Source organism: Pongo pygmaeus, chromosome 3 (genome assembly GCF_028885625.2).
Source record: "Pongo pygmaeus isolate AG05252 chromosome 3, NHGRI_mPonPyg2-v2.0_pri, whole genome shotgun sequence".
NCBI lineage: Eukaryota > Metazoa > Chordata > Mammalia > Primates > Hominidae > Pongo > Pongo pygmaeus.
The window spans coordinates 86,427,780-86,454,930 of record NC_072376.2 but is presented as its reverse complement, the minus strand read 5'-3'; the positions used below and the strand labels follow the sequence as shown (position 1 = coordinate 86,454,930).

General features: G+C 37.2%; 1 protein-coding gene across 15 annotated transcripts in view; it reads right to left on the bottom strand.

Annotated features, from left to right (window-relative positions):
* The window catches only part of MTHFD2L (methylenetetrahydrofolate dehydrogenase (NADP+ dependent) 2 like), a 186,497-nt gene that overhangs the window by 67,110 nt on the left and 92,236 nt on the right, over nt 1-27,151 (bottom strand). For all 15 annotated transcript variants that reach the window (XM_054484935.2, XM_054484934.2, XM_054484936.2 and 12 more), the window contains one exon: nt 8,864-8,956. In XM_054484935.2, coding sequence (XP_054340910.1) covers nt 8,864-8,956 — 93 coding nt within the window. The remainder of the gene's footprint in view (nt 1-8,863; nt 8,957-27,151) is intronic.

Genomic DNA, 27,151 nt, shown 5'->3' with positions numbered 1-27,151 from the left:
TCAGAAGTAGTACATATATATGTGTTTTGAGAAGAGCCTCAAAAGAAAAAAAATCAACCTCAGCTAACCATGTACTAATACCATAGATTGAAAACACCTAGAGATGAAAAGATTAAACCCCCCTTTTCAAAAGTCCCTGTAATTAGAACAAGTTGAGGAGAAAAATGCAAGGGTCTCAGTCAAATGAAGAAAAAAAAATAAAACTTTGTGATGGTTCTGAGGTGATCAATCTTGGGAAAACATTTTTGCTTATTTGAGGCTAATGAGCAAGGAAACATAAAAGTTTGTACATGTTTTTTGTACAGTCTATATTACCAAAGTATCAGAAAATTAAAGACAAAGTCTTTTCATAATAGATAATAAATTTTCATATATTTTCATTTAAAACATGTTGTAATTTTAGTGATAGGCTCACCACACAATAGGAGAATGAAGGGAAGGGAAACTACATTCACTAAGTAGTCATTATGCGCTAAGCATGTAATTCTTATGACAGTTTATAAACACTAGTATTACTACCTCCATTTTGCGATAGCTGAAAATAAAGCCCAGAGAGTTAGATGCGATTTTTAAAGTTAAAATTGAATTTAAAACCAAATCCTCCTTACTTTAAAGACCATGTTTCTTTTGATACACACCCTACTTGATATTTGAGTCCCTTTCCCCACACACCAGGCTTCTATCTTCTCCTGTGGAAAGATAAGGATCTAAAGCTTCATAGTATACTGATTGGTAATGATAACAGGCCTAGAGAATGGGTTACAAATGAGACACAGCTATCTCTTCTCTCTATTAAAACTTTACATAAATGCACAGGTAAGGTATGAAATATGCTTTAATATTAAACACACGTGTAAGCCTTTATTATGCACCAAGCTTAAATGTTCATTTGTTTTCAGAATATAAGTAATAATTACTAAGAAAACAAACTTAAGACTAATATGATAAATATTATAGGTTACTTGTGCAAATAATCTAAGATGTTTACAGCTGTTTGCCGCATTACTCATAACAGTAAAACTCAGGGAACTATCTAAATGTCCAACAGTCAAGAACTGAATAAGTAAATTTTAGTATATCCATAGCACTCAATACTATAGAGTCATCAGAAGTCTGTTTTGGAAGAAAGCATTTTATAAAGAAACATGTACACGGTGTAGAGCTGCTAAATACAAATAGTATATATAAGGCAAAAGAACTGCTTAAATATTTAGATCTACGTATATATATATAAAACAGTACAAGGTCAAACATCAAATTGTTTACCTTATTTCACTTTTGTTGGGATTAAGGTTCTTTCCCTCCCTCTCTATTGTCCAAGTTTTCTAAGCTTTTGCAGTAAGGATGTATTACTGACACCAAGAAAAATATCAGTAGTCAGGCTGCCCTCTCAGGTATTGACAAAGTTCACTGCAGACCAGGGAAGCTTTGCTTAGTTAGTAACTTAGGCTTTGGCCATGGGTTGTGAGGGCCAGAATAGCCTGAGGTGGGAAGATGAGGTAGAAACAGAGAGAGGGGGAGACTGGGATGGTGGATAAAGGCCTGAGAGAAAAAAAATCCCTTTCATCTAAGTGCCTCAACCTTCCCTATCTCCCCTCTCAAAGTCAGGTTGTTCCAAAGGAGGGAGAGGCAATAAGGTATTCATCCAGGGAACAACAGAATACACATCTATGAACAAGTGCTGATGTCATCCTGAGAAGCCACACATCTTAAGTATAAAAATAAAGTTTCCATAAAGTTGGTCCCTCATGTGTAAGTCACTTCTTAGATTAATTTATTTATGCTTATAATAACTACTCTACTCTGATACTGTATTAGTATCAAAAGCAACCAAGAAGTATATTCTTTTAGTTATGCTAAGTTGTAGCTTAATCATCAACTGATTTATCATTTCTAAATTGTTTAAATATTCACATGCAATGCCTAACATAGAACACATTAACACATAACACTTATTGAATATTTGCAATATACTGGGCACTGTGCTATGCTCTTTACATAGATTGGGTAGCTTGATTACACTATGAAAAAGGTTTTTTTTTTTAGAAGTGTTAAATATTCTTTATTTGGTATTGCACATAAACCACATTAAAATGCCTTTCAATAAGTAAAAGGCATCATTTTAGATATGGGAAATTCTACTTAGATCAGCATAGTTAAGATAAAAAATATAAAGTAGACACTGCTATGAAAGGTTACTTTTATTATTATCATCTAAATCACATCAATGAACAGACTGAGATTCAGAGATGAGACCAAGCTCACAATCAGCAAGTCTCAGAGCTGAAATTTAAATCCTGGAATTCTTACTTTAGAAAGGCCTGTGCACTTTTCACTACTCTGTACCATGAAAATAATGGCAACTTTTAGGAAGGAGGGAAGGAACTCTTAAGTGGAGTAGCAGAAGCTAGCAAAAGAGGACAAGCTGGACAATAACAAATAAGAAATGAGATATGGAAAGGACTATAGTATGAGTGAAGCCATGAAATGTGCCGGCATCACTCAGGAAGCACTCAGGGCTGTAAGTGAGCAAGCTGTACTCCCAGGTTGCATGAGCTGTGGGGATGGTGGAGCTATTTCCTTGCCCCACCCCTTGGAACTTCTCAATGTCCTGGTTTCCTGAAAATTATGAACCCCGTTTCAAGGAGGAATAAATACACCCCGGGGAAAACCCCATTGAGCCCTAGGATAATGTTTGATGGGAGTGTTTCTAAGACTTGATAATATGATTGGAGAAGTGGTGAAAGGAAATGAGTTGGTCACTTTGTACTTTATGACAAGTAAGTATGAATATTCTGAATTACTAAATTGCCCATTTATCCTGTTTTATATCATGGTATCTGTCATTAAAAGTGTTGCAATAGACACTCTAAAGTTACAACTGTGAAGGTTCATTCGTCACGCTGGAAGGGATGGCTTAGTGGCCAAAAATGCCAGCTTTCACCACCGCGACACTGCATCCAGAGCTTGACATGCAAGTGGCATTGACTCAGCAGCTCATTTCCTGAATATAGTTTCAGAGTTTACTCAGATGGGTGGAGGGTAATGTGGACAATGTCTAAAAAAACTTGCCTATCCTGCTGAATAATGAAGATTCCTAGAATTTTACAGACTTAGGATAGCCTACAGTTTCCTTAAAGCAGATACGAGAAAGCCCAATGATCTCCAACATGATCTTAAAATTGATACTGGCCGGCTTTCCCTTCTTTATCAGTAGCTTGTGCAAAGCTGATTTAGCCTTTCCCTAAACTGATCCTCCCCTTTCAACCATCTAATACTCTTACTGTGCTTTAGATGTCAGTAATAGTCTCCTTACTCTTTCTTCACCTTTCCCATAATTTCTTTTTTTCTTTTTTTTTTTTTTTTCTGAGACAGAGTCTTGCTCTCTTGCCCAGGCTGGAGTGCAGTGGTGTGATCTTGGCTCACTGCAACCTCCGCCTCCCGGGTTCAAGTGATTCTCCTGCTTCAGCCTCCTGAGTAGCTGGGATTACAGGCACCCACCACCACACCTGGCTAATTTTTGTATTTTTAGTAGAGACAGGGTTTCACCATGTTGGACAGGCTGGTCTCGAACTCCTGACCACAGGTGATCCACCCACCTGAGCCTCTCAAAGTGCTAGGATTACAGGTGTAAGCCACTGCAGCCAGCCACCTTTCCCATCATTTCTTAATCTTAACATTTACACCTAAATCACTCCATTCATACACTTAATGACATGAACTACTCTTTCATGAATAAATATTTCACTTTTTATTGCTTTAGCAACTACTTTATGATGACAAACTGGAATAATTTGGTAGTTCCCAAAAATAATGCTACACTGTGTAAATCCAACAACTAGAATAATTCCATCTTAAAAAAATTAGATTATATCGGCTAAATATGTATCAATTTGAAAAAGTCCTTATTTTAGTTATAATCTCAAAATCAACACAGCTCACATTTACTGGGCAACCACTATGTGTTAGATATTTCTCTAAGCACTTACCTACCAAGTTAAAAAAAAAAAAACCACGCCTTTACCTGCTGTAGTCTAATGAAGATAACAACTATAAACAGGTACTATGTGCTATAACCATGGTACATTAAAGTACTCTAGAAACTTGTTAACTCTCTCTGTGAACTCAGAGATTTGGCTTTGAGTAGGGACTTGAAGCTACTTACTTCTAATTGCATAGTGTGACAGGGCCTGATTCTGCAGATCTAAGCTTCTAATTGAGTCTATATCTCAATTTTGGGGGGCAATTTTAAAAAGCTGAGTGATATATAAGCCAGTAGGAGTAGTACTATGAGAAACTGGAGGGATGACATTAATATTAAATAAGCTAATATTCATGTCTCAGGATCTTCACACAGGATTTCCTCTTTTACTTTTTTCAAGCTCGTGTCAAGATTTCATCACCACATTCTTCACTCTCACCTCTCAGACATTATCATTCTTTCTGATACATATCACGCAATCCTCCTCCTTCTACTCTGAGTTCTCCTACATGAGGTTGTTTCCATATATGCTGACATTCTCATTACGACAGTGATCTAGCCCTCCCCATTCTGGCTACCTCTGCCATTAGATCACTATTTCCTTTTTAAATACCCACTGCTATTTGTATTTGTTTATTTCCCACACACAATGCATGATATGGTCATTCTGGTAATACTTTATTCCTATTGTCTGGTTATATGGGATTTCTTTTTTATATTCACTCACATTTTTTCTATAATTTATAAATGCCTACATGTTTTACCCCTAACTTCTCCAGGTGATTATTAATTAACTGGAAATGTAGCAATCTTTAGTTATTTCTTATAAATTCTCAATTTTCTTCCCCTAATTTTCCCATTGGCTAAATATTTATTTCTTCAAGAAGACCGCAGAACTATATACAAATCTGTCTTCTACGTTCAACATACTTTTGTATTTAGTAAGAGGAATTAAAGGTGAAATAAAAAAGCACGGACAGGACTTCTTCCCACTGTCTTTGTTTAAAATGTCCTCTAACTAGGATTAGAATGGTGTATGGCCAACTTGGCTACATCTGAAGTAGCTGCTCAACTGACTGGCGCCCTCTGGTGGTAAGAAAATACCCTCAGCGGGATGCTTGTGGGACAGCCTCACCACCCACCACACCTAAGGCTTGAGTACCTCCTGGCTCCTGTCTTGTTTATTTTATATAGGCTTCAGTCTTCCTTGTCCTTCTCTTCCTTTATTTTCCTTTTCCTGTCTTCTTTTTAAATATCTGTACTCAAGGCTGATTTAGGCCTTTACAAAGAAAGCTAGAGAGGATAAACTCAAGGAGGACAACAGTGTTGGCATTATGGCATAAGCTTTGACTTAGTTACAAGAGAATATCAGTGTTTCTTGCAAGTGGATTGTGACCACCCGTGTGCCATTTGTCATAATAAAACAAACCACAAGTAGGAAGGCATGCTGAGAGATTTTCCTCCACTAGAATAAAATATTCATTCAATATAATATTTGATAAATGTTATCTAAGGACAATTGTCAAATATTCTGTATAAGCTGTTAACATTAGTCAAATAATACCTTTTAAGGATAACGTAAACTTCATTCTGCCTAAGGTTAGAAATGGACAAAGATGAGCATTCAAATTCCTCTTTACTCAACAAATTCTGTGTCATGTGTGTGAACAGAAGTGTCTCTAAAAAGAAGTCAGTATAATACTTATCTGCCATGAAGATGTCAGTGGCTGAAGCAGTATTTCACTTAATGTTGATCTGTGGTCTGAAAAAGTTTACTAACTCTCTAAACATGCCTGACTTCTGTCAATGCAGTTCAAAAATTTGCATTTGATATCACCCAAATGTAATTTTTCAGAAAAACAGGAAATGTGGTATGGTTATCTGTACCAGCTTACTGATTTTTTTTTTCTGGGAAAAAGAACATTTCTATTTTTACTCTATGAGGAGCCAACTACTGTTCCTGCAGTCATGTATATATTCTAGGTTCCAGAAAAGGGCCTATAGAAGAATCAGATATTTTATTAAATTTGATTGAAACTATGTGTTCAAATACAAAACAAATTAGAGCAAAATCTAGATCCATTAAATGAAATTGCAATACCTCTCCTCTCTGTTTCTACTTTTACACTTCTAGAGTCAGTTCTTGACACAACTGCAGACATAAGGTCTGATATGTTTTTAAAGGTGTGATCAGTCCTTTAAAACCTAAGTCAGACCGTGTTGATCTGCTGTCAGCCATTCTTGGCTTTATACCAAAATCCTAACCATGACAGACAACGTCCTTCATGAGCTAACCCTGGCTACCTTCCCAACAACATTTCCTACTAGTATCCTCATAATTTATTAATATTTAATTAAAATCAGAGTAATATAATAAGCCGTCAAAGACCTGTGTTCTGGAATACATCAAGCATGCTCCTGCCTAAGAACTTTGGTATCTGCTGTTCCCTCTGCTTGGAATGCTCTTCCCCCAGGAATGGTTCTTGATTTGTGCCTTTACTTCATACAGATCTGCTTCTGTCGGTATCTCCATGGGAAGCAGAATCCACCCCATATAGTAATGAAATAATTTTTACAGTGATATATTCAGGCTAAGATAAAAACAAAAGCTGTTGCAGCTCTTAGAGATTAGAAACTGGAGGAAGCTTGTACCATTCCTAGGTCTGTAGGGGTGAGGAAATGGTGTTACTGCAGCCCAGTGAGAGCCTTAGCTGTCGGGGAAAGGATGCTGAGCAAAAGCTATCGATGCAGGAGAAAGGAGAAAGACAGTAGAAGTGGAAGAGAGTAGAGAAGAAACACCATGACTTGAAGTTTCTCTTCTTCTCCTTCAGATATCCTACTAGTGCCAAACCTTGCTGGGAGCCAGTGTCAGAGGAACACAGGTAAGGCCATCTTCATTAGTCAGTGTCTCAGGGCCAGACCAGGGCAGGGAAGGGCAGACATTGGGGCTGGTGGACAAATGGAGAATGGCCAGGACAAGAACTCTACTCAAAAGGTCACCTCCCAAGAAAGATCTTCACCAATCAATCAATCTAAAACAGTATTCCCAAAACACTATTCCTTCATCCAATTTCATTATAGCACTTATCATTATCTGACATTATATTTTACTGTTTATTTGCTCTCTCTCCCACTAAGATGTAAGTTCTACCAGGGCTGGCATTTCATCATTTGTATCCATTGCTGTATTCCTAAAATTTAAAACAGATACTGCTGCATAGGAAGGGTCCAATATTTATTGAATGAATGAATGAATTTAGTACTATCTTTGCTATTCAAAAGTACATGTTTAGGCCGGGCGCGGTGGCTCACGCCTGTAATCCCAGCACTTTGGGAGGCCGAGGCGGGCGGATCACAAGGTCAGGAGATCGAGACCATCGTGGCTAACACGGTGAAACCCTGTCTCTACTAAAAATACAAAAATTAGCCGGGTGTGGTGGCGGGCGCCTGTAGTCCCAGCTGCTGGGGAGGCTGAGGCAGGAGAATGGCATGAACCCGGGAGGCGGAGCTTGCAGTGAGCCAAGATTGCGCCACTGCACTCCATCCTGAGCGACAGAGCGAGACTCCGTCTCAAAAAAAAAAAAAAAAAAAAAAAAAAAAAAAAAAAAAAAAAAGTACATGTTTAATTAAAATCAGAGTACATGACAAACTCTCAAATATCTGTAAGTGAATTATCCATACACAAGCCCCATATTCCAGCCTTTTCTATATTCTAAAATATCTTTCTTGTTAACTTATCCTGTAGGAAAACACAAATAAATTTAAATAAATTTAATCTTATGAAATATAATAAGTATACATATACATATATTCCATAAAGCTTTCTTTTATATATTAAAATAGAGAATTAAAGAGTCTCATCATCGAAGGAAGTATTAAAACGCAATGAACCCAACCTAGTACTCAGTAGACAGACATTCTCTGCAATGGTCCTTTAAATGGTAGGGAGTAAAGAAAGAATGTAATTCCTTCCCCAAAGAACATACGCTCAAAATAATTACAACTGTTTACATGCATTTTTAGCTATGTTGTTTAATTTATTGAAATATTTTGATAATGTTGAAAGGGGATTTTTTTTGTCAACCAAAATGGGGCAAAATCCAATAAACGTTGACAAATAATGCTCTGTGAAATCCCACTTATGTTTTTATCTATTTTGCTAATCCCTGTAGTGATAAGGAACTTACTATCTCAAGAACTGGTGACTTTGAGGCAGCTTTTATTATTATAAAAGTTTGGGCTTGGGTTTTTTTATGTTAAAAAAAAAAAAAAGTTGTTGCATCTCTTTAGGTCATACTTTCTTTCTTCCAGACCAAACATCATCCTCAGTTCATCAGACCAAATTTCATATGTCATCTTTTTTGGAAAGATTCTTATCCTAGATACTCTCCTTTGGACATGGTCTCATCCATCAACTTTTCCCCTAAAGTCTAGACTTCAGAACATAATTCTTCAGCCTGGCTGTGTTTAGGGCAGCATAGTGACTATCTTTTCCCCTCACCTGAACATTCTATGTTCCTTGATACAACTTGAAAGTACAAGTTTTATTGTTCTCCATAGCTACAATGTATTATTTACCTGCACCAACCTTTTTCTGTAAATGTTGTTAAACCATGTTTGTCAAAGCAATTAGCCAAGTGCACATTGTTCTTGTGCTTAATCTGTCATCCCAAAAGCTGTTTGGGTTTTCCATAATGAAGTAACAAATGCTAACACAGGCACAATGGACTGATATAATGATTGCCAAGAGAGAATCCAATCAACAGAAGTTAGTCATACATACAGCTAACTCTCTCAAAAAGCTTTAAAACATGTCAGCATTTAGGGTAGGAATTATTCTGCTGATGACATTCTAAAAAATAACAGTCACTAAGGACTTACCTGCAGCAACTATGATAATATCTGCCAGCTGCGTATGAATCTTCAGTTGCTCTTTGGGGGTGTATCTGTGAGCTATTGTCACAGTTGCATCACCTGAAATACAGAAGAATTTCTATCAGTGATTACTGAACTTTTAAAAATTTTACAAATGCTCTAAATCTAGAAGAGTTTCACTTATTTCCTAAGAGTAGAAAGGCTACTTTGACCTGACTAAATCACTTTGAGCACAAAAGCTAGACAAGAAAACCAAGAGGAACCAAAATATTGTACCCTTCAATTAAATGAAAGGAAAATCAAATGAGACCAAATTAGGTAAGTGCCGATCATCACAGGAGAGCTATAAGTAGAGTCCCTGAAACACAGAATTTGAAAATTCTGTGTTGACTGGTTAATACATTAGTATACGGGATACTCATTGTCTTCATAATGACAGGCAAACAAATACTAAAAGCAACAAGATAAGTGAACAAAAAATGGGACAATATATTGTGGGAGCATAACTGAGAGATTAATTCTGTCTTGAGAAGGTATCTAGGAAGGATTCCTAAAGGAATTTTTTAGGTCTTAATGCATGAGCAGAAGTATTCTAATCAGGTAAGGAAGAAAAAGGCATTCCAAGCTAAAACAATAGCAGGAAAAAACTAACCAACTTTGAAAGTGGGTATTTAGAAAATAGCAAAATTTTTTTTATCATAGGTTATGGTACATCACGGGAAGTTTTTACATGAAAACCTTAAGGGAGTGAAGAAGGAACAAGAGAGGCAAGAGATTCCAATATTTAAAGTGCGAGCCATGAAAGGAGAGTGAGAGAAAGTTGGTGACAAAGTGCAGTCAACAGGACTTCTGCTAAGAATGTGGCTAAGACTGCATCTTGTCTTCTCCTGGAAGATGTGCAAATGCTACACAGTTAACCAAAACAACAAAAGTTACCTGATCACTATTTTTAGAAAAACTGGAAGACCTAATTTCTACAGACTCCAAAAACATGTTAAGAGTTACCAAAAGCAGCAATTAGTAGATACCATACAGGGAGAAAGGCAGCAAAGAAATGCGGAGAATGACAACATGGCCGGCAGCGGCAGATCTCTGAAATTGACTGCAAAAATACACTTCTATGAAAAGTTTATCCCAAAGTGCAAAAAAATATAGCTTTCCTAATTGGGGCAGTGAGAACAGAAATAAAGGCAGAAGAGCCTTCCGGGACCCAGTATAGTTTAGAGTGGGTGGGAACACACTTACATAGAGGGGCTATTTTAGAAGAAAGAAATCTGACTCTGTGAAAGTAATAAAGGAGTCAGAAGGCTGCACAGGACCTCCTCTAACCCCCAGCAGAAGTGTCCTGTAAACAGCAGATCTAAAAACATCCAACTCATTCAATGATGAGTAATAAAAATGGATGTGACACAGCATCAATAAAAGGATATTACGCAAGGGCAAACCCAGGGGAATTTGGGGAGTGATGAAGCTGTTCTGATTCTAGTGGTGTTAGGCTAATTAATTTAATAGATGACTACATGCATTTGTCTAAATTAACAAAACTGCACACCAAAAAGAGTAAATTTTACCATATGCAAATTTTTAAAAATTCAATAGAAAGATACATTTAAAAAGTGTCAGAACCAAGACAAAAGGCAAAACAAAGGCAAAAAAAATTTTAGAACTTAGCAATGTACCAATAAACTCAACAAAAAATGTCATGGAAAAGTTGAACATTATGACCAAATATTATACAAAAATATTTATTTATTTATTTATTTATTTATTTTAATTTGTTTTTAACTTTTAAGTTCAAGGGTACACGTGCAGGTTTGCTATATAGGTAAGCTCATGTCACGAGGGTTTATTGTACAGATTATTTCATCACTTAAGTATGAAGCCTAGTACCCATTAATTAGTTTTCCTAATTCCCTCCCTCCTCCCAACCTCCACCCACTGGTAAGCCTCAGTGTCTGTTGTTCCCCTCTCTGTGTCCATTTGTCCTCATCATTTAGCTCCTACTTATAAGTGAGAACATGCAGTATTTGGATTTCTGTTCCTTTATTAATTTGCTAAAGATAATGGCCTCCAGCTCCATCCATGTTCCTGTAAAGGATGTGATCTCATTCTTTTTTTATGGCTGCATAATATTCCATGGTGTATGTGTGTGTGTGTGTATATAGTGTGTGTGTATATACACACACACACACCATGTTTTTTTTATCTAGTCTACCATTAATGGGCATTTAGGTTGGTTTCATGTCTTTGTGACTGTGAATAGTGCTGCAATGAACGTGTGCATGTGTCTATGATAGAACAATTTATATTTCTTTGGGTGTATACCCAGTAATGGGATTGCTGGGTCGAATGGTAGCTCTGTTTTTAGGTCTCTGAGGAATTACCCTGCTGTTTTCCACAATGGTTGAACTAATTTACACTCCCACCAATGGTGTATAAACATTCTTTTTTCCTCTGCAACCTCACCAGAATCTGTTATTTTTTGACTTTTCAGTAATAGTCATTCTGACTGTGGTGTGAGATGATGGTATCTCATTGTGTATCTACAAATGATTCATGTAAAAAAATGAGGGTAAAGGATTTTATAGCCAGTCAAGTCTGCCTCCAAGATTAAAAGTTGCAAACAATTTTGAAAATGCAAGAATTCAGGAAATATTGTTCCCATAAGTCTTTCCTAAGGAACATGCTAAACGACACAGTTTACTTAATCAAAGAATGTCTAAGGAAACTAGCAAAAGGACTGCTGAAAGTTTTCATTATAATTATAGGACCAAGACTTTAAAAAAGTGTGAGGATTGGGGTGACAAACTGCTATGGTTTGAATGTTTGTCCTCTCCCAAACTCATGTTGAAATGGAATTGCAATTGTAACAATATTAACAGGTGGAACCCTTAAGAGGTGACTAGGACACCAGTCCTCTGCCCTCATGAATGGATTCGTACTGTTATTGCAGGAGTGGGTTCCTTCTAAATGAACAAGTTCAGCCCACTTCTGTCTTGCTCTTGCCCTCTCTTTCCATTCTGCCTTCCATCATGAGATGATGCAGTAAGAAGGCCCTCACCAGATGCTGGCACCTTGATCTTGGACTTTCAACCTCTGTAACTGTTCAGAAATAAATTTCCATTCTTTATAAATTACCCAGTCTGTGATATTCTGCTATAGCAGAACAAAACAGACTAAAACGCAGACAAATGTAAATGGTCTTTGCTTTTACTATGCAGAAATAATGTGACTACCAAAATTAGAATGAGAAAGGGCAAAGATGAGAAAGTTTGTTGACTGCCTAATATGTAATAATAGCAATCAACGAATGTTTAAAAGCTGACCAACCAGATAATCAAAGTATAAGAATATTTAAAAGTATAAAGTAAAAAATAAAAAAATATATTTTTCAAATAATTTTTACTGGCAAATAGCAGGTCAGAGACAAAAGAAATGGAATGAGTGGAGAAAATAAAAACATTTTATCATTTATTTATTTTACTAGAGTATCAGTAGCCACCCTATAAATAAATACAGAATTAAGAGTACTATATAATGTTGTAATTATTAAGGTAACGAAAACCTTCTTAAATTTTTTTTAATACACAAAGAAAAAAACTGTAAAAAATAAAAACAATAAACAGAACAGAAAATAATGATAGTTTTACCATATATATTATCATAAAAACAAATATAAATTTCTCTAAGTCATTTATTTAAATGAACAATATTTTCAAATTGACTTACAAAGCAAAATCTAATTATATGTTTTGCTAATTCTATACAATATATATTATACACATAAAACAAAGTTATTCGGAATTCAGAAATGTTGAAAGCAAACATGTAGCAGGAAAATGCCAAAAAATAATGCTTTCTGTCAAACAAAAATTCAGCACTAAATAAAACAAAGAGGCACACATTATAAAGTAAAAAAGTGATTCAAATAAAGATAGAAAAATAATAAATACATAAGAAAAAGAAATAGAATTCCTTTAAGCAGAATTTACAGGAGATACATATACAAACAAAATATATTGTATTTGTTTAATTTATTTTTGAATAACTTTCTCAGTTCATGACAGATCAAGGATACAGAAAATGTCAATAACTTAACTAATGTTATATATATGACTATATCAAACTCAAAATAAATAATACATTTTCTTCTCATATGCAAATGGTATAAACTTGGTTACAGAGAAAATTTTAATTAATACCAAAAAGTAAATAATTAGATAGACTATATTTTATTTGATTACAACTCAATAAAATTATAATTATTGACAAAATCGGGAAAAAAAAAGATCCTTCATATGGAGCCCCTTCTATTGGAAGTTTTTAAAAATTCTTTTAAATAATTCTTGGGTCAAAATAAAACAAAACAACATTGCAAAATTTTTAGAAAGATTTATAATGAAAACACTTCATATTAGATCCTATAAATATAAAGCAATGTTAAAAAAATTGTGGACAAATTATTATATCAATAAAACAGAAATAAGAAAATGAATCATTTAACTTTAGAAATTAAAGAACAATAAACAAATGAAACTAGAAAAAAAACCATAAAAGTTAAAATGTATTTGATAAATCTAAAAAACCATACTATAAGAAACATTGAGATAATTCAATAAATTAATCAGGTAAAAATAAAATATACAGAAGTAAATAGCTTTCATATATAACATCTTAGAAAATACATTGTAAGAAGAGGCCCCATTATAATAGCAGTACAAAAGATAAAATACTTAAAATAAGCTTAACAAAAAATGTGCAAAATCTATGTAGTAAAAGAAAATCTCCAGAATAACACCAAAAGATATAAATAAGACCAAGAAACTAGAAAGATAAACTATGCCCTTGGATAGGAATGTTTAATATCATAAAGATTAGAATTCTACCTATATTCATTACAAATATAATCAAAGTCCAATAAAAATGGACTTTTTGGCAGTATGTAATTTGATACTAAGGTTAATATAGAAAAATCAAAGATAATTAGGAAAACTTTGAAAAGGAAGAACAATGAGAGACAACTAGCAGCCTTTTTTATTTTAGTTGGTACCACCTTCTGCCCAGTTATTTACAGTAAAAGTCTAAAAGTCTCCCTTGGTTATTCTCTTTCTTTCACTCACTATAAACCCTCAAGAATGTTGAGTATATATTTACAACCATCCCAAGGTTATCAAAATTATAAAGCACCCACCCATCTCTGTTTTAGTCCTGGCCTCCTACATTTGAAAAGGTTCCTTAATACCTTACCAACTCACTCAAGTGTTCTCTAATTCCAAATGAGAGCCTCCCAAATCCCTACCAAAAAAAAAAAAAAAAATCAAAACCAAAATGAAACTGAAACTTCCCATTTCTATCAGTACTGATTATTTCATCAAGAATTTGACAGAGACATGAAATCCAGTGATTTGTACACACATATAAGTAACAATCTGTAAAGTTTCAGGCAAAAGAAAAGTATATCAGGATAAATTTCAATCTGCATGGAAAACCCTTGTAGGTAACTTCACTCCCTTTTCAATACTATCAGGTTAACTTGATATTCCTCAGTGAGTTTGGCTGTTGATGTCCGTGGAAACTATCCAAGTCATATTTGAACTTGATTGATCAGAGTTTATGACTATACCAATACTAAACCATGGAAAGGCATTCAGCCTGTTATTCGGAAGACCTGATGATGAAGAGAGGTGAACCAAACAGCTAAAAGCAAATGTGTTCAAATAATGCCTCTGACTCTTCTGACCTTTGCTGGTGAGCACCTGGATGCCTGTTCCTGGTCCTGACACCTAGCTTTCCTGTTAAACCTATTCTTATTTAACTCATCTTCCTTGGCATGTGAAAATTCTTGTCATTCCTATATTCAATTCTTATCGTCCATTAATTTTCTTCAACTAATCCTCTGGCTTGCTGCACCTAATCTTTTTCTGTCTTCTCAGCTTTTTCCCAAGGGCAGCTAGTACTAGCAAGTCGCGGCAGGTACTCAAGAATGATGCATATCTCTGACCTTCAGATGACTTTTTCCCACACTCACAGTTGTATCCTTCTAGAGTGCATATGAGAACACTGTGGGCTAGGGCCTCATTTTCTATCACACAGAACTAGATAAGCAGAGTCTATAAGTAACTATTTTGTGCCTAGTGTTTTATAATATGTTTCTAAGACATAGTAAGACTAAAATACAGTTGTCCCTCAGTATCTGTCAGTATCTGGGAGGGACTGGTTCCAGGGCCCCTGCCGCACTGGCAGATACTAAAATCCACAAATGCTCGAGTTTCTGATATAAAATAATATAGTATTTGCATATAACCTACGCATATCCTCCTACATACTTTAAATCATCTTTAGATTACTTATTACTTAGGTATTATAAGTAATACCTAATACAATGTAAATGCTATGTAAATAGTTTTATACTATTTTTTATATTATTTTTGTTGTTATTTATGTTATTTTTTTCTAAATATTTTTAACCATAGATAGTTGAATCCACAGATGTGGAACCCACAGATACAGAGGGCTTACGTACTTAGACTCTATCTTCTAGAATCTTAGAGTTTTCTTAGAAATCAGTAATTAATAGATAGACAAAATATGTTTTTTATTGTGTAAAAATCTAGATTCAACTAAGAATTATCAACTAAGACCCACCTAAGCAGTTTTCTAGGCTATCATTACCTCTGTAGTTTATGCAAAATAACATATTGTAGCAAACAGTTGTTAGTAATTAGCACAGAATGCCAATTTGAAGCAAATAATATTTGCTATTAAAAAAAAAACAAAGCTAGAACAATCAGCACAATGTGCTTCATTTGTTAGTATCATTTTTTTGGTGGTGGAGGGGGGGGCTTGAAATTACCTTAATGAGGAATTCACTGTTCTTGGACATTTCCGGGCCATTCCCGACCTTCATTTATTCAATAATCAATAAATGATCCTATAAATCCCTTAAACAGGATTCTCTGGTTGTGTTTTGGCCGCGCCCTTGCGAAACTTGCATATACTTTTTCAGTGGCTCTCTAGCCTCACTCTAAGCAGAATGAAATAGTTATTTGCTGAGTAAGCTAAAAAACCAGACCCTATGGACTGTTCCCGGTAAGACTGGCAATGAGTAGCACTGTCCATGTGCCAGCTTTCAACTCTGGATTCTGTGTCTTTTACTCCTATAGTAAGATGTTTTCCTCTGCAACTCTACAGCCATCACTGAAAACATGATTCTTCTGTTTTACTTATAGAAAGATTTCACAAGCATTCTAACTATTGTCTCTGGAAAATGATTCATTTTATTGAAGAATAAAGAACTAAAAATCATGACTAAAAAAAAAATTTATAGAAAACATACCAGAATCATGCTAGGCAATGAGAATACACAATTCTCTATTCTCATATGGAAAGCAGGTACACAAATAAGAATCATAATACAGTGTGCTAGGTTCCATGTTAAAGGAGGTAGAAGTTACAGTGTTGTCAAGAGCATCATTATTTACTCCATCTGAGAAGGGCATGGGGCAGTTGAAGGTGTCAGAGAAGACAGATTGTTAATGTGAGTACCAATTTCTTTTGCTTCTGCTTCAATTCCCCTTTAAATATGCTTTTTGTATCCTTTCCCATTGATAAACCACTTTCCAGAAAAATATGAGGAGAGCATATTACTTAGTCTTGACTGTAAGAAATTTCATAAGAGCTAAAGTCTACCTTTTTGCTGCTTCTACCATGATTCTAGATCTGTCTTCAACAGAAACACAAAATAAGTTTCAACTTCCTTTCCCATGAGGCAAATCTTTAAACACCTGCCTGATCCTGAATCAGCAGGTAAAGCAAAATGGCAAACCAATCTGAGCTAGAACCTCACATGTAGAGTTTTGCTTTGTCACTTTCTCGGGATACGGAAAATCTGAGTCATTCCCAATATATTAGTTCATGTCACGGTGTGGTTTAAAGGAGAAATCACTGAGAGAAAATCACAGGAAGGAAAACTCAGTAATCATGCACAGAACAGCAACGGAAAAAAAAGAAGCCTGAGTTCTGTTTTAGACAAATGAAGCCAAAAGATTCTAGATCTGAATATTTCTTTATCTATGTAAGCTACTATTGCATCTTTAAGCAATGAATACATAAATTATAAAAACAAACTAAAAATAACCTTTCTACAGAGAAACTCTATAGACACTAAATGCAATTTTGGTAAGGTGGTCAGGGGCAACCCTAGGTGACATTTGGACAAAAACCTGAAGGAAGTGAGGAAATACATTATGTAAGTAACTTGGGGAAAAAAAGCATTCCAGGAAGAAACCAGGTGAAAAGATGCTGAGACATAAGCACACAAGACATATTAAAGGAAAGCAGACATGGCTGGGGCAAGGGGCAGTGATGGGGCATGAGAATGGTAGGAAGTGAGTTAGGAGATATAGCCCAGGGACAGATCATATAAGGTCTTGCATATCATGGTAAGGAACCTGGATGTTATTCTGGTGTCATGTTGTCATGGGTGTTACAGGAAGACATGGGTGATCAAGACCTACGATGTGGAAAACAGACTGTGAATGAAAGATGGGACAAGGGTGGATGCAGGGAAACTAGTTCATAAATATTTCAGTGTTCCAAGTGAGAAACAGAAGTTGTCTTAACTAGGATCTTATTAGTCCAGGTGGTGATATCACAGGCATATTTTACACAGATTGCTAATGTTAGACAACGGATGTGAGAGAAAGAGAGAAGTCAAGGATTGACTGATCAATCAGAAAAATTGATGGTACCGCTCATTAAGATGGGGAAAACTAAGGGGAGTAAAATTAGGAGTGAAGGTTTGCATATAAGATTGAAATGGGTATGAGACATGCAACTGGAGTTCTCAAGTGCATAGTGGTTATATGGTCTAAAGTATACAGGAGATAGAAATGATATTTAAAGCTATAGGGCTGCAAAGGCCCACTGAGGAACTGGCTATGAATAAAAAAGTCCTGGTGTCATTCCAATGTTTCCTTGAGAAATCATTCTCAACACTGACCACACTGGGATTTTTCCATGGAGCCTTCTAAAATATACTTGCTGACATTCAGGTTCTACTTCTAATGATTCTGATTTAATTTTTATCTGTGTTGGGCATAGGCAGCTCTATTTTTAAAGCCTCTTGATGATTCTAGTGGGCAGCTAAAGTTGAGAACTGCTGGTTTAAAAGTTGGGAGGAAAAGAATGTCCCAGAAACGGAGAATGAGAAGAAATGTTTAGTGAGGTAAGAGTAATGTTGCCAATGGTAGCTTTAATCTATGCTTAAATCATAAAGGAAGTTACCCTATAAAATGTGGCCCTTTTGTTAACAAGAATTTTATGAATATTATTCAATTTATTTTATAGTTTTCTGTTTATAAAAACTCTCAGGAGAAATACTTTAGTTTTAATATTAGAAAAATGTTTTATTTTTATTGAGCACATGATTCTTTTTAATCTTAAAGACAATTCATTAGATAACTGTCATTTTTTTTCCTGCTAACAAGCTCTCAGGATAAAATTAGTGACCCAATCATAGCACATCTAGTTCAAACTCAATTAAATAAATTCACCAAACGTACATTCAACACCATTATATAAAATTCAGTATGCTTGACAGTAGGAATATATCCATGCAGACCTAATAATATGTCTATCTTTAGTAAAAGTCTTTGGCTCTATTTTTAGTTCCAGCCCTCTCCTCCCTTTTCTTCACTATTCTCATTTGCATTGTGTTTTATACATTGCTATGTGCTCATGAGGGTGGAATTTTTAGTTTTAAGAATAGTAACAAGAAGGTGACTGGCAAGATGGCCAAATAGGAGCAGCTCCAGTCTGCAGCTCCCAGCGAGATCAATGCAGAAGGTGGGTGATTTCTGCATTTCCAACTAAGGTACCTGGCTCATCTCATTGGGACTGGTTAGACAGTGGGTGCAGCCCACGGAGGACAAACTGAAGCAGGGTGGGGCATCACCTCACTCAGGAAGCACAAGGAGTAGAGGAATTCCCTCCCCTAGCCAAGGGAAGCCGTGAGAAACTGTGATGTGAGGGACAATGCATTCTAGCCCAGATACTATGCTTTTCCCACAGTCTTTGCAACCTGCAGACCAGGAGATTGCCTCGGGTGCCTACACCACTTAGGGCCCTGGGTTTCAAGCACAAAATTGGGTGGCTGTTTGGGCAGACACCAAGCTAGCTGGAGGAGTTTTTTTCTCATATCCCAGTGTCACTTGGAACATCAGTGAGACAGAACCGTTCACTCTGGGGGGCTGAAGCCAGGGAGCCAAGTGGTCTAGTTCAGCGGATCCCACCCTACAGAGCCCAGCAAGCTAAGATCCACTAGCTTGAAATTCTCACTGCCAGCATAGCAGTCTGAAGTCGACCTGGGATGCTCGAGCTTCTTCAGGGTGGCAGTGGGGCAGTCCACCATTACTGAGGCTTGAGTAGGCAGTTTTCCCCTCACAGTGTAAACAAAGCCACCAGGAAGTTTGAAGGAGGCGGAGCCAACAAAGCTGCTGTAGCCAGACTGTCTCACTAGATTCCTCCTCACTGGGCAGGGCATGTCTGAAAGAAAGGCAGCAGCCCCTGTCAGGGGCTTATAGATAAAATCCTCATTCCCTAGGACAGAGCACCTCGGGGAAGGGGCGGCTGTGGGCGCAGCTTCAGCAGACAAACATTCCTGCCTGCCAGCTCTTAAGAGAGCAGTGGATCTCCCAGCACAGCATTCGAGCTCTGCTAATGGACAGACTGCCTCCTCAAGTGGATCCCTGACCCCTGTGCCTCCTGACTGGGAGACACCTCCCAGCAGGGGTCAATAGACACCTCATACAGGAGAGCTCTGGCTGGCATCTGGCAGGGGCCCCTCTGGGATGAAGCTTCCAGAGGAAAGAACAGGCAGAAATCTTTGCTGTTCTGCAGCCTCCACTGGTGATACCCAGGCAAAGAGGGATTGGAGTGGACCTCCAGCAAACTCCAGCAGACCTGCAGCAGAGGGGCCTGTTAGAAGGAAAACTACCAAACAGAAAGGAGTAGCATCAACATCAACAAAAAGGACGTCCACACAAAAATCCCATCCGAAGGACACTAACATCAAAGACCAAAGGTAAATAAATCCACAAAGATGAGGAAAAACCAGCACAAAAAGGCTGAAAATTCCAAAAACAAGAATGCCTTTTCTACTCCAAAGGATCACAATGCCTCACCACCAAGGGAACAAAACTAGATGAAGGATAAGTTTGATGAATTGACAGAAGTAGGCTTCAGAAGGTGGGTAATAACAAACTCCTCTGAGCTAAAGGAGCATGTTCTGACCCAATGCAAGGAAGATAAGAACCTTAAAAAGAGGTTACAGGAATTGCTAACTAGAATAACCAGTTTAGAGACAAACATAAATGACCTGATGGAGCTGAAAAACACAGCACGAGAACTTTGTGAACCATACACAAGAATCAATAGCAGAATTGATCAAGTGGAAGAAAGGATATCAGACATTGAAGATCAACTTAATTAAATAAAGCAAGAAGACAAGATTAGAGAAAAAAGAATGAAAAGGAAGGAACAAAGCCTCCAAGAAATATGGGACTATGTGAAAAGACCAAACCTACATTTGACTGGTGTACCTAAAAGTGACAGGGAGAATAGAACCAAGTTGGAAAACACTCTTCAGGATATTATCCAGGAGAACTTCCCCAATCTAGCAAGACAGGCCAACATTCAAATTCAGGAAACACAGAGAACACCATAAAGATACTCCACGAGAAGAGCAACACCAAGACACATAACTGTCACATTCACATTAACCGTCAAGGTTAAAATGAAGGAAAAAATGTTAAGGGCAGCCAAAGAGAAAGGTCAGGTTACCCACAAAGGCACAAAGGGAAGCCCATCAGACTAACAACAGATCTCTCTGCAGAAACACCACTGGCCAGAAGAGAGTAGGGGCAAATATTCAACATTCTGAGAGAAAAAAATTTTCAATCCAGAATTTCATATCCTGCCAAACTAAGCTTCAAAAGAGAAGAAGAAATAAAATCCTTTACAGACAAGCAAATGCTGAGAGATTTTGTCACCACCAGGCCTGCCTTACAAGAGCTCCTGAAGAAAGCACTAAATATGGAAAGTAAAAACCGATATCACCCACTGCAAAAACATACCAAATTGTAAAGACCATGGAAACTGAAGAAACTGCATCAACTAATGGGGCAAAATAACCAGCTAGCATCACAATGACAGGATCAAATTCACACATAACAATATTAAACTTAAATGTAAATGGGCTAAATGTCCCAATTAAAAGGCACAGACTGGCAAACCGGATAGAGTCAAGACCCATCAGTGTGCTGTATTCAGGAGACCCGTCTCACTTGCAAAGACACACATAGAATCAAAATAAAAGGATGGAAGAATATTTGCCAAGCAAATGGAAAGCAAAAAAAAAAGCAGGGGTTGCAATCCTAGTCTCTGATAAAACAGACTTTAAACCAACAAAGATCATAAAAGACAAAGAAGGGCATTACATAATGGCTAAGGGGTCAATGAAACAAGAAGAGCTAACTATCCTAAATATATATGCACCCAATACAGGAGCACCCAGATTCATAAGCAAGTTTTTAGAGACCTACAGAGAGTTAGATTCCCACACAATAATAGTGGGAGACTTTAACACCACACTTTCAATATTAGACAGATCAATGAGACAAAAAATTAACAAGGATGTTCAGGACTTGAACTCAGCTCTGGACCAAGCAGACCTAACAGACATCTACAAAACTCTCCATCCCAGATCAACAGAATATACATTCTTCTCGACACCACATCACACTTATTCTAAAATTGAGCACATAATTGGAAGTAAAACACTCCTCAGCAAATATAAAAGAATGGAAATCATAAAAAACTGTATCTCAGACCCCAGTGCAATCAAATTAGAACTCAGGATTAAGAAACTCACTCAAAAACACACAACTACATGAAAACTGAACAATCTGCTCCTGAATGACTACTGGGTAAATAACGAAATAAAGGCAGAAATAAATAAGTTATTTGAAACCAATGAGAACAAAGACACAATGTACCACAATCTCTGGGACACAGCTAATGTGGTCTTTAGAGGAAAATTTATAGCACTAAACGCCCACAGGAGAAAGTGGGACAGATCTAAAATTGACACCCTAACATCACAATTAAAATAACCAGAGAAGCAACAATAAACAAATTCAAAAGCTAGCAGAAGACAAGAAATAACTAAGATCAGAGCAGAACTGAAGGAGATAGAGACAAAAAAACCTTCAAAAAATCAAGGAATGCAGGAGCTGTTTTTTTTATTTTTTTAAAGATTAACAAAATAGATTGACCACTAGCCAGACTAATAAAGAAGCAAAGAGAGAAGAATCAAATAGATACAACAAAAAATGATAAAGGGGATATCGCCACTGATCCCACAGAAATACAAACTACCAGAAGAATATACTATAAAAACCTCTACACAAATAAACTAGAAAATCTAGAAGAAATGGATACATTCCTGGACACACACACCCTCCCAACACTAAACCAGGAAGAAGCCAAATCCCTGAATAGACCAATAACAAGTTCTGAAATTGAGGCAGTAATTAGTAGCCTACCAACCAAAAAAAAAAAAAAACAGGACCAGATGGATTCACAGCCGAATTCTACCATAAGTACAAAGAGGAGCTGGTATCATTCCTTCTGAAACTATTCCACACAATAGAAAAAGAGGGACTCCTCCCTAACTCATTTTATGAGGCCAGCATCATCCTGATACCAAAACCTGACAGAGACACAACAAAAAAAGAAAATTTCAGGCCAACATCCCTGATTAACATCAATGTGAAAGTCCTCAGTAAAATACTGGCAAACAAAATCCAGCAGCACATGAAAAAGCTTATCCAGCACAATTAAGTTGGCTTCATCCCTGGTATGCAAGGCTGGTTCAATATATGCAAATCAACAAACGGAATCCATCACATAAACAGAACCAAAGACAAAAACCACATGATTATCTCAATAGATGCAGAAAAGGCCTTCAATAAAATTCAACACCCCTTCATGCTAAACACCCTCAATAAACTAGATATTGATGGAACGTATCTCAAAATAATAAGAGCTATTTATGACAAACCCATAGCCAATATCATAGTGATTGGGCAAAAGCTGGAAACCTTCCCTTTGAAAACTGGCACAAGACAAGGATCCCCTCCTCTCACCATTCCTATTCAATATAATATTGCAAGTTCTGGCCAGGGCAATCAGGCAAGAGAAAAAAATGAAGGGTATTCAAATAGGGAGAGAGGAAGTCAAATTGTCTCTGTTTGCAGATGACATGATTTTATATTTAGAAAACCCTGTCACCACAGCCCAAAATCTCCTTAAGCTGATGAGCAACTTCAGCAAAGTCTCAGGACACAAAATCAATGTGGAAAAATAACAAGCATTCCTATACACCAATAAAAGAAAAACAGCCAAATCATGAGTGAACTCCCATTGACAATTGCTTCAAAGAGAATAAAATACCTAGGAATACAACTTAAAGGGATATGAAGGACCTCTTCAAGGAGAACTACAAACCACTGCTCAAGGAAACAAGAGAGGACACAAACAAATGGAAAAATATTCCATGCTCATGGACAGGAAGAATCAATATCATGAAAATGGCCATACTGCCCAAAGTAATTTAAAGAGTCAATGCTATCCCCATCAAGCTACCACTGACTTTCTTCAGAAAATTAGAAAAAAATATGTTTCATATGGAACCAACAAAAAGCCCGTATAGCCAAGACAATCCTAAACAAAAAGAACAAAGCTAGAGGCATCATGCTACCTGTCTTCAAACTATACTGCAAGGCCGCAGTAATCAAAACAGCATGGTACTGGTACCAAAACAGATATATAGACCAATGGAATAGAACAGAGGCCTCAGAAATACCACCACAAATCTACAACCATCTGATCTATGACAAACCTGACACAAAAAAAAAGTAATGGGGAAACGATTCCCTATTTAATCAATAGTGTTGGGAAAACTGGCTAGCCATATGCAGAAAACTGAAACTGGAACCTTTCCTTACATGTCATACAAAAATTAACTCAAGATGGATTAAAGACTTAAACAAAAGCCCTAAAACCATAAAAGCCCTAGAAGAAAACCTAGGCAATACCATTCGGGACATAGGCATGGGCAATATCTTCGTGACTGAAACATCAAAAGCAATGGCAACAAAAGCCAAAATTGACAAATGGGATCTAATTAAACTAAAGAGCTTCTACACAGCAAAAGAAACTGTCATCAGAGTGAACAGGCAACCTACAGAATGGGAGAAAAAATTTGCAATCTATCCATCTGGCAAAGGGCTAATATCCAGAATCTACAAGAAACTTAAACAAATTTACAAGAAAGAAAAAACAAGCCCATCAAAAAGTGGGTGAAGGATATGAACAGACACTTCTTAAAAGAAGACATTTATGCAGCCAACAAACATATTTTAAAAAGCTCATCATCACTGATCATTAGAGAAATGCAAATCAAAACCACAATGAGATACCAATCTCACGCCAGTTAGAATGGCAGTCATTAAAAAGTCAGGAAACAACAGATGCTGGAGAGGATGTGGAGAAATAGGAATGCTTTCACACTGTTGGTGGGAGTGTAAATTAGTTCAACCATTGTGGAAGACAGCGTGGCAATTCCTCAAGGATCTAGGACCAGAAATACCATTTGACCTAGCAATCCCATTACTGGATATATAACCAAAGAATTATAAATCATTCTATTATAAAGACACATGCACACATGTTTATTGCAGCATGATTCACAACAGCAAAGACTTGGAACCAACCCAAATGCCCATCAATGATATACTGGATTAAGAAAATGTGGCACATATACACCATGGAATACTATGTCCCCATAAAAAAGAATAAGTTCATGCTCTTTGCAGGGACATGGATGAAGCTAGAAACCATCATTCTCAGCAAACTAGCACAGGAACAGAAAACCAAACCCCGCATGTTTCCACTCATAAGTGGGAGTTGAACAATGAGAATACATGGACACAGGGAGGGGAACATCACACACACCTGGGCCTGCTGGGTGGTGGGAGCAAGGGGAGGGATAACATTAGGAAAAATACCTACGGTAGATGACAGGTTGATGGGTGCAGCAAACCACCATGGCACATGTACACCTATGTAACAAACCTGCACGTTCTGCACATGTATCCCAGAACTTAAACGTTTTTCTTGTTTTGTTTTGTTTTTTGTTATTTGACCAGTCAGGCTTTTGGCCTCACTCTCCCTGTGCAAACTGGTAAAAGGTCTAGGATTTTTGAGCTGTCCTTGCCCCAACTTGTTTTGTTTTGATACATGTTTTCTAATAATCCAGTTTGTCTCTTCTCACCTGCGGGCCATCAAACTCCAAACGGTCATGCAACTGGAGCCTCAGACAATGGCCCCTTCTGCTGGGGACCCTTAGATAGGCTTCTGAGGGAGGCTGGACTGACATTTCCCCAAAACAGCACCCCCTGTCAGCAGCAAGCAGTTAAGATTGGTCTTTGTCCTTATCACTATCCTTATTCTAATGGCAGTTAGATGTACTTCTTTAGAGGGTGAAATGAGACAGCCAAGCAAAAAGGGCTCCTTGGAGAACCTCTGACTGGGTGGCGCTCTGAGAGAATGGGTTGGAGCCATGGAAATTCATGCCATTTGCCATGGTAGGAGCCTGGCCTCTCCTGTTCCTGGGTGGTAATCTGGGATTCAATTGGTGAGATTTGGGCCTGTTAACTGGAATCCTTCTCACTTTGCTGAGTTTTTCCTTTTCACCCAACAAATTCCATTTTTCTCACCCTTTTATGTGTCCACAAACCTAATTTTTCCTGGTCATGTGACAAGAACTCGGCTTTTAGCTGAACTTAGAAAAATGTCCTACAATACTATGAGGTCATGGAGAAAGAGAGGAATTGAAAGAAAAAGATTTGGACTTCACTCTCCATTTAAAATAAGCTTTACTGTTCTTTTCAACAGTGTGATAGTCCCAGTTGTCTGATAATAGTATATAATTTCCAAGTGCAGTGCTGTGCAGATACTAAATGGCTGAATTTAGAAGACGCTGAAAATGAAATTTAGAATTTAGAAGACACTGAAATTTAGAAGACACTGAATTTAGAAGACACTGAAAATGAAACAGTGCTCCTATTATTCAATTTAGAAAATGAGAATAGAACTATCATTTGCTCTTTTCTACAGTCTTCCACTATCCAAATTCAAATATGTAATTCAGTAAAGTCTAATCAACGTAGAGACATCACAAAGCATAATATCCCCAACATCGTTTCCTTCTAAGCTGGGGGTAGTGGGATGAGAGTGGCAGAGACTAAATACCTGCCATCCCCTGCCCCAGTTAGACAATGGTTCCTTCCCCAGAGGCAGCAAACATCCCAAGTCACTCCACTGCCAATAAGACTAAGAGTGTCAGTCTCAGTGGTGTGATCACTTTGCATGACTCCTGCATTCCTAGGCGTTCCTATTTGGCTCCTCTCTTTGAAACCTAAAAGAGCTTGGCTCAACCTGCCACCAGGCTGAGCTTAATCACACATACCACTCACATCACGTTGCACTGCCTCAAGCATCCACTACCGTGTTATTATGTCTTGTAGGTGGGAGATAAAACTTCCAGGCTGGAAAAAAAAAAAAAAAAAAGTTCTTTTTCACAACTGGGGTTAATTCTCACAAAGGGAAGGCATTCAACTGGCAAAAATTATTTCATTTTCCATTTAGATAGGGTGCCTCTTGAAGAAAAACTACCTGAGATACAGTAAGTTGCTGCAGCAGCACAGCTTGAGTGTAAAAACTGAATGCCAATGCAGAGGCAGTGCCTTCGGAAAACACCCACTGCAAAGGTGAATCCTGATGATTCAGACTGTCAACTTCTGGAGAGACAGGACTAAGTCTTTTTCTGTGGGATGCAGTTGTATCCCACAGTGTTTCCCAGAGAATAAGTACTAGATGAGTACTGGCTGAATGAAATCAAGAAAAAAACCAGACCCACTGGACTCAAAGCAAAACCAGCTGGTTGCTGGCCCTGTCAAAATACTCTTTAAAAATGAGCCAGCAACAATATTACTCCAATGATGCCAACCTTTTAGTCAAAGGAGCGGCATACAACTCCATGTTGTGGCTGATTAGGGAAATCTCACCTAATTAGAAGAGAGTCCTACTTAGAAATAAAAGTATGCCGAGAGAAACTTACTCTAAGAATATGAGGCTGGGTGCAGTGGCTCACGTCTGTAATCTCAACAT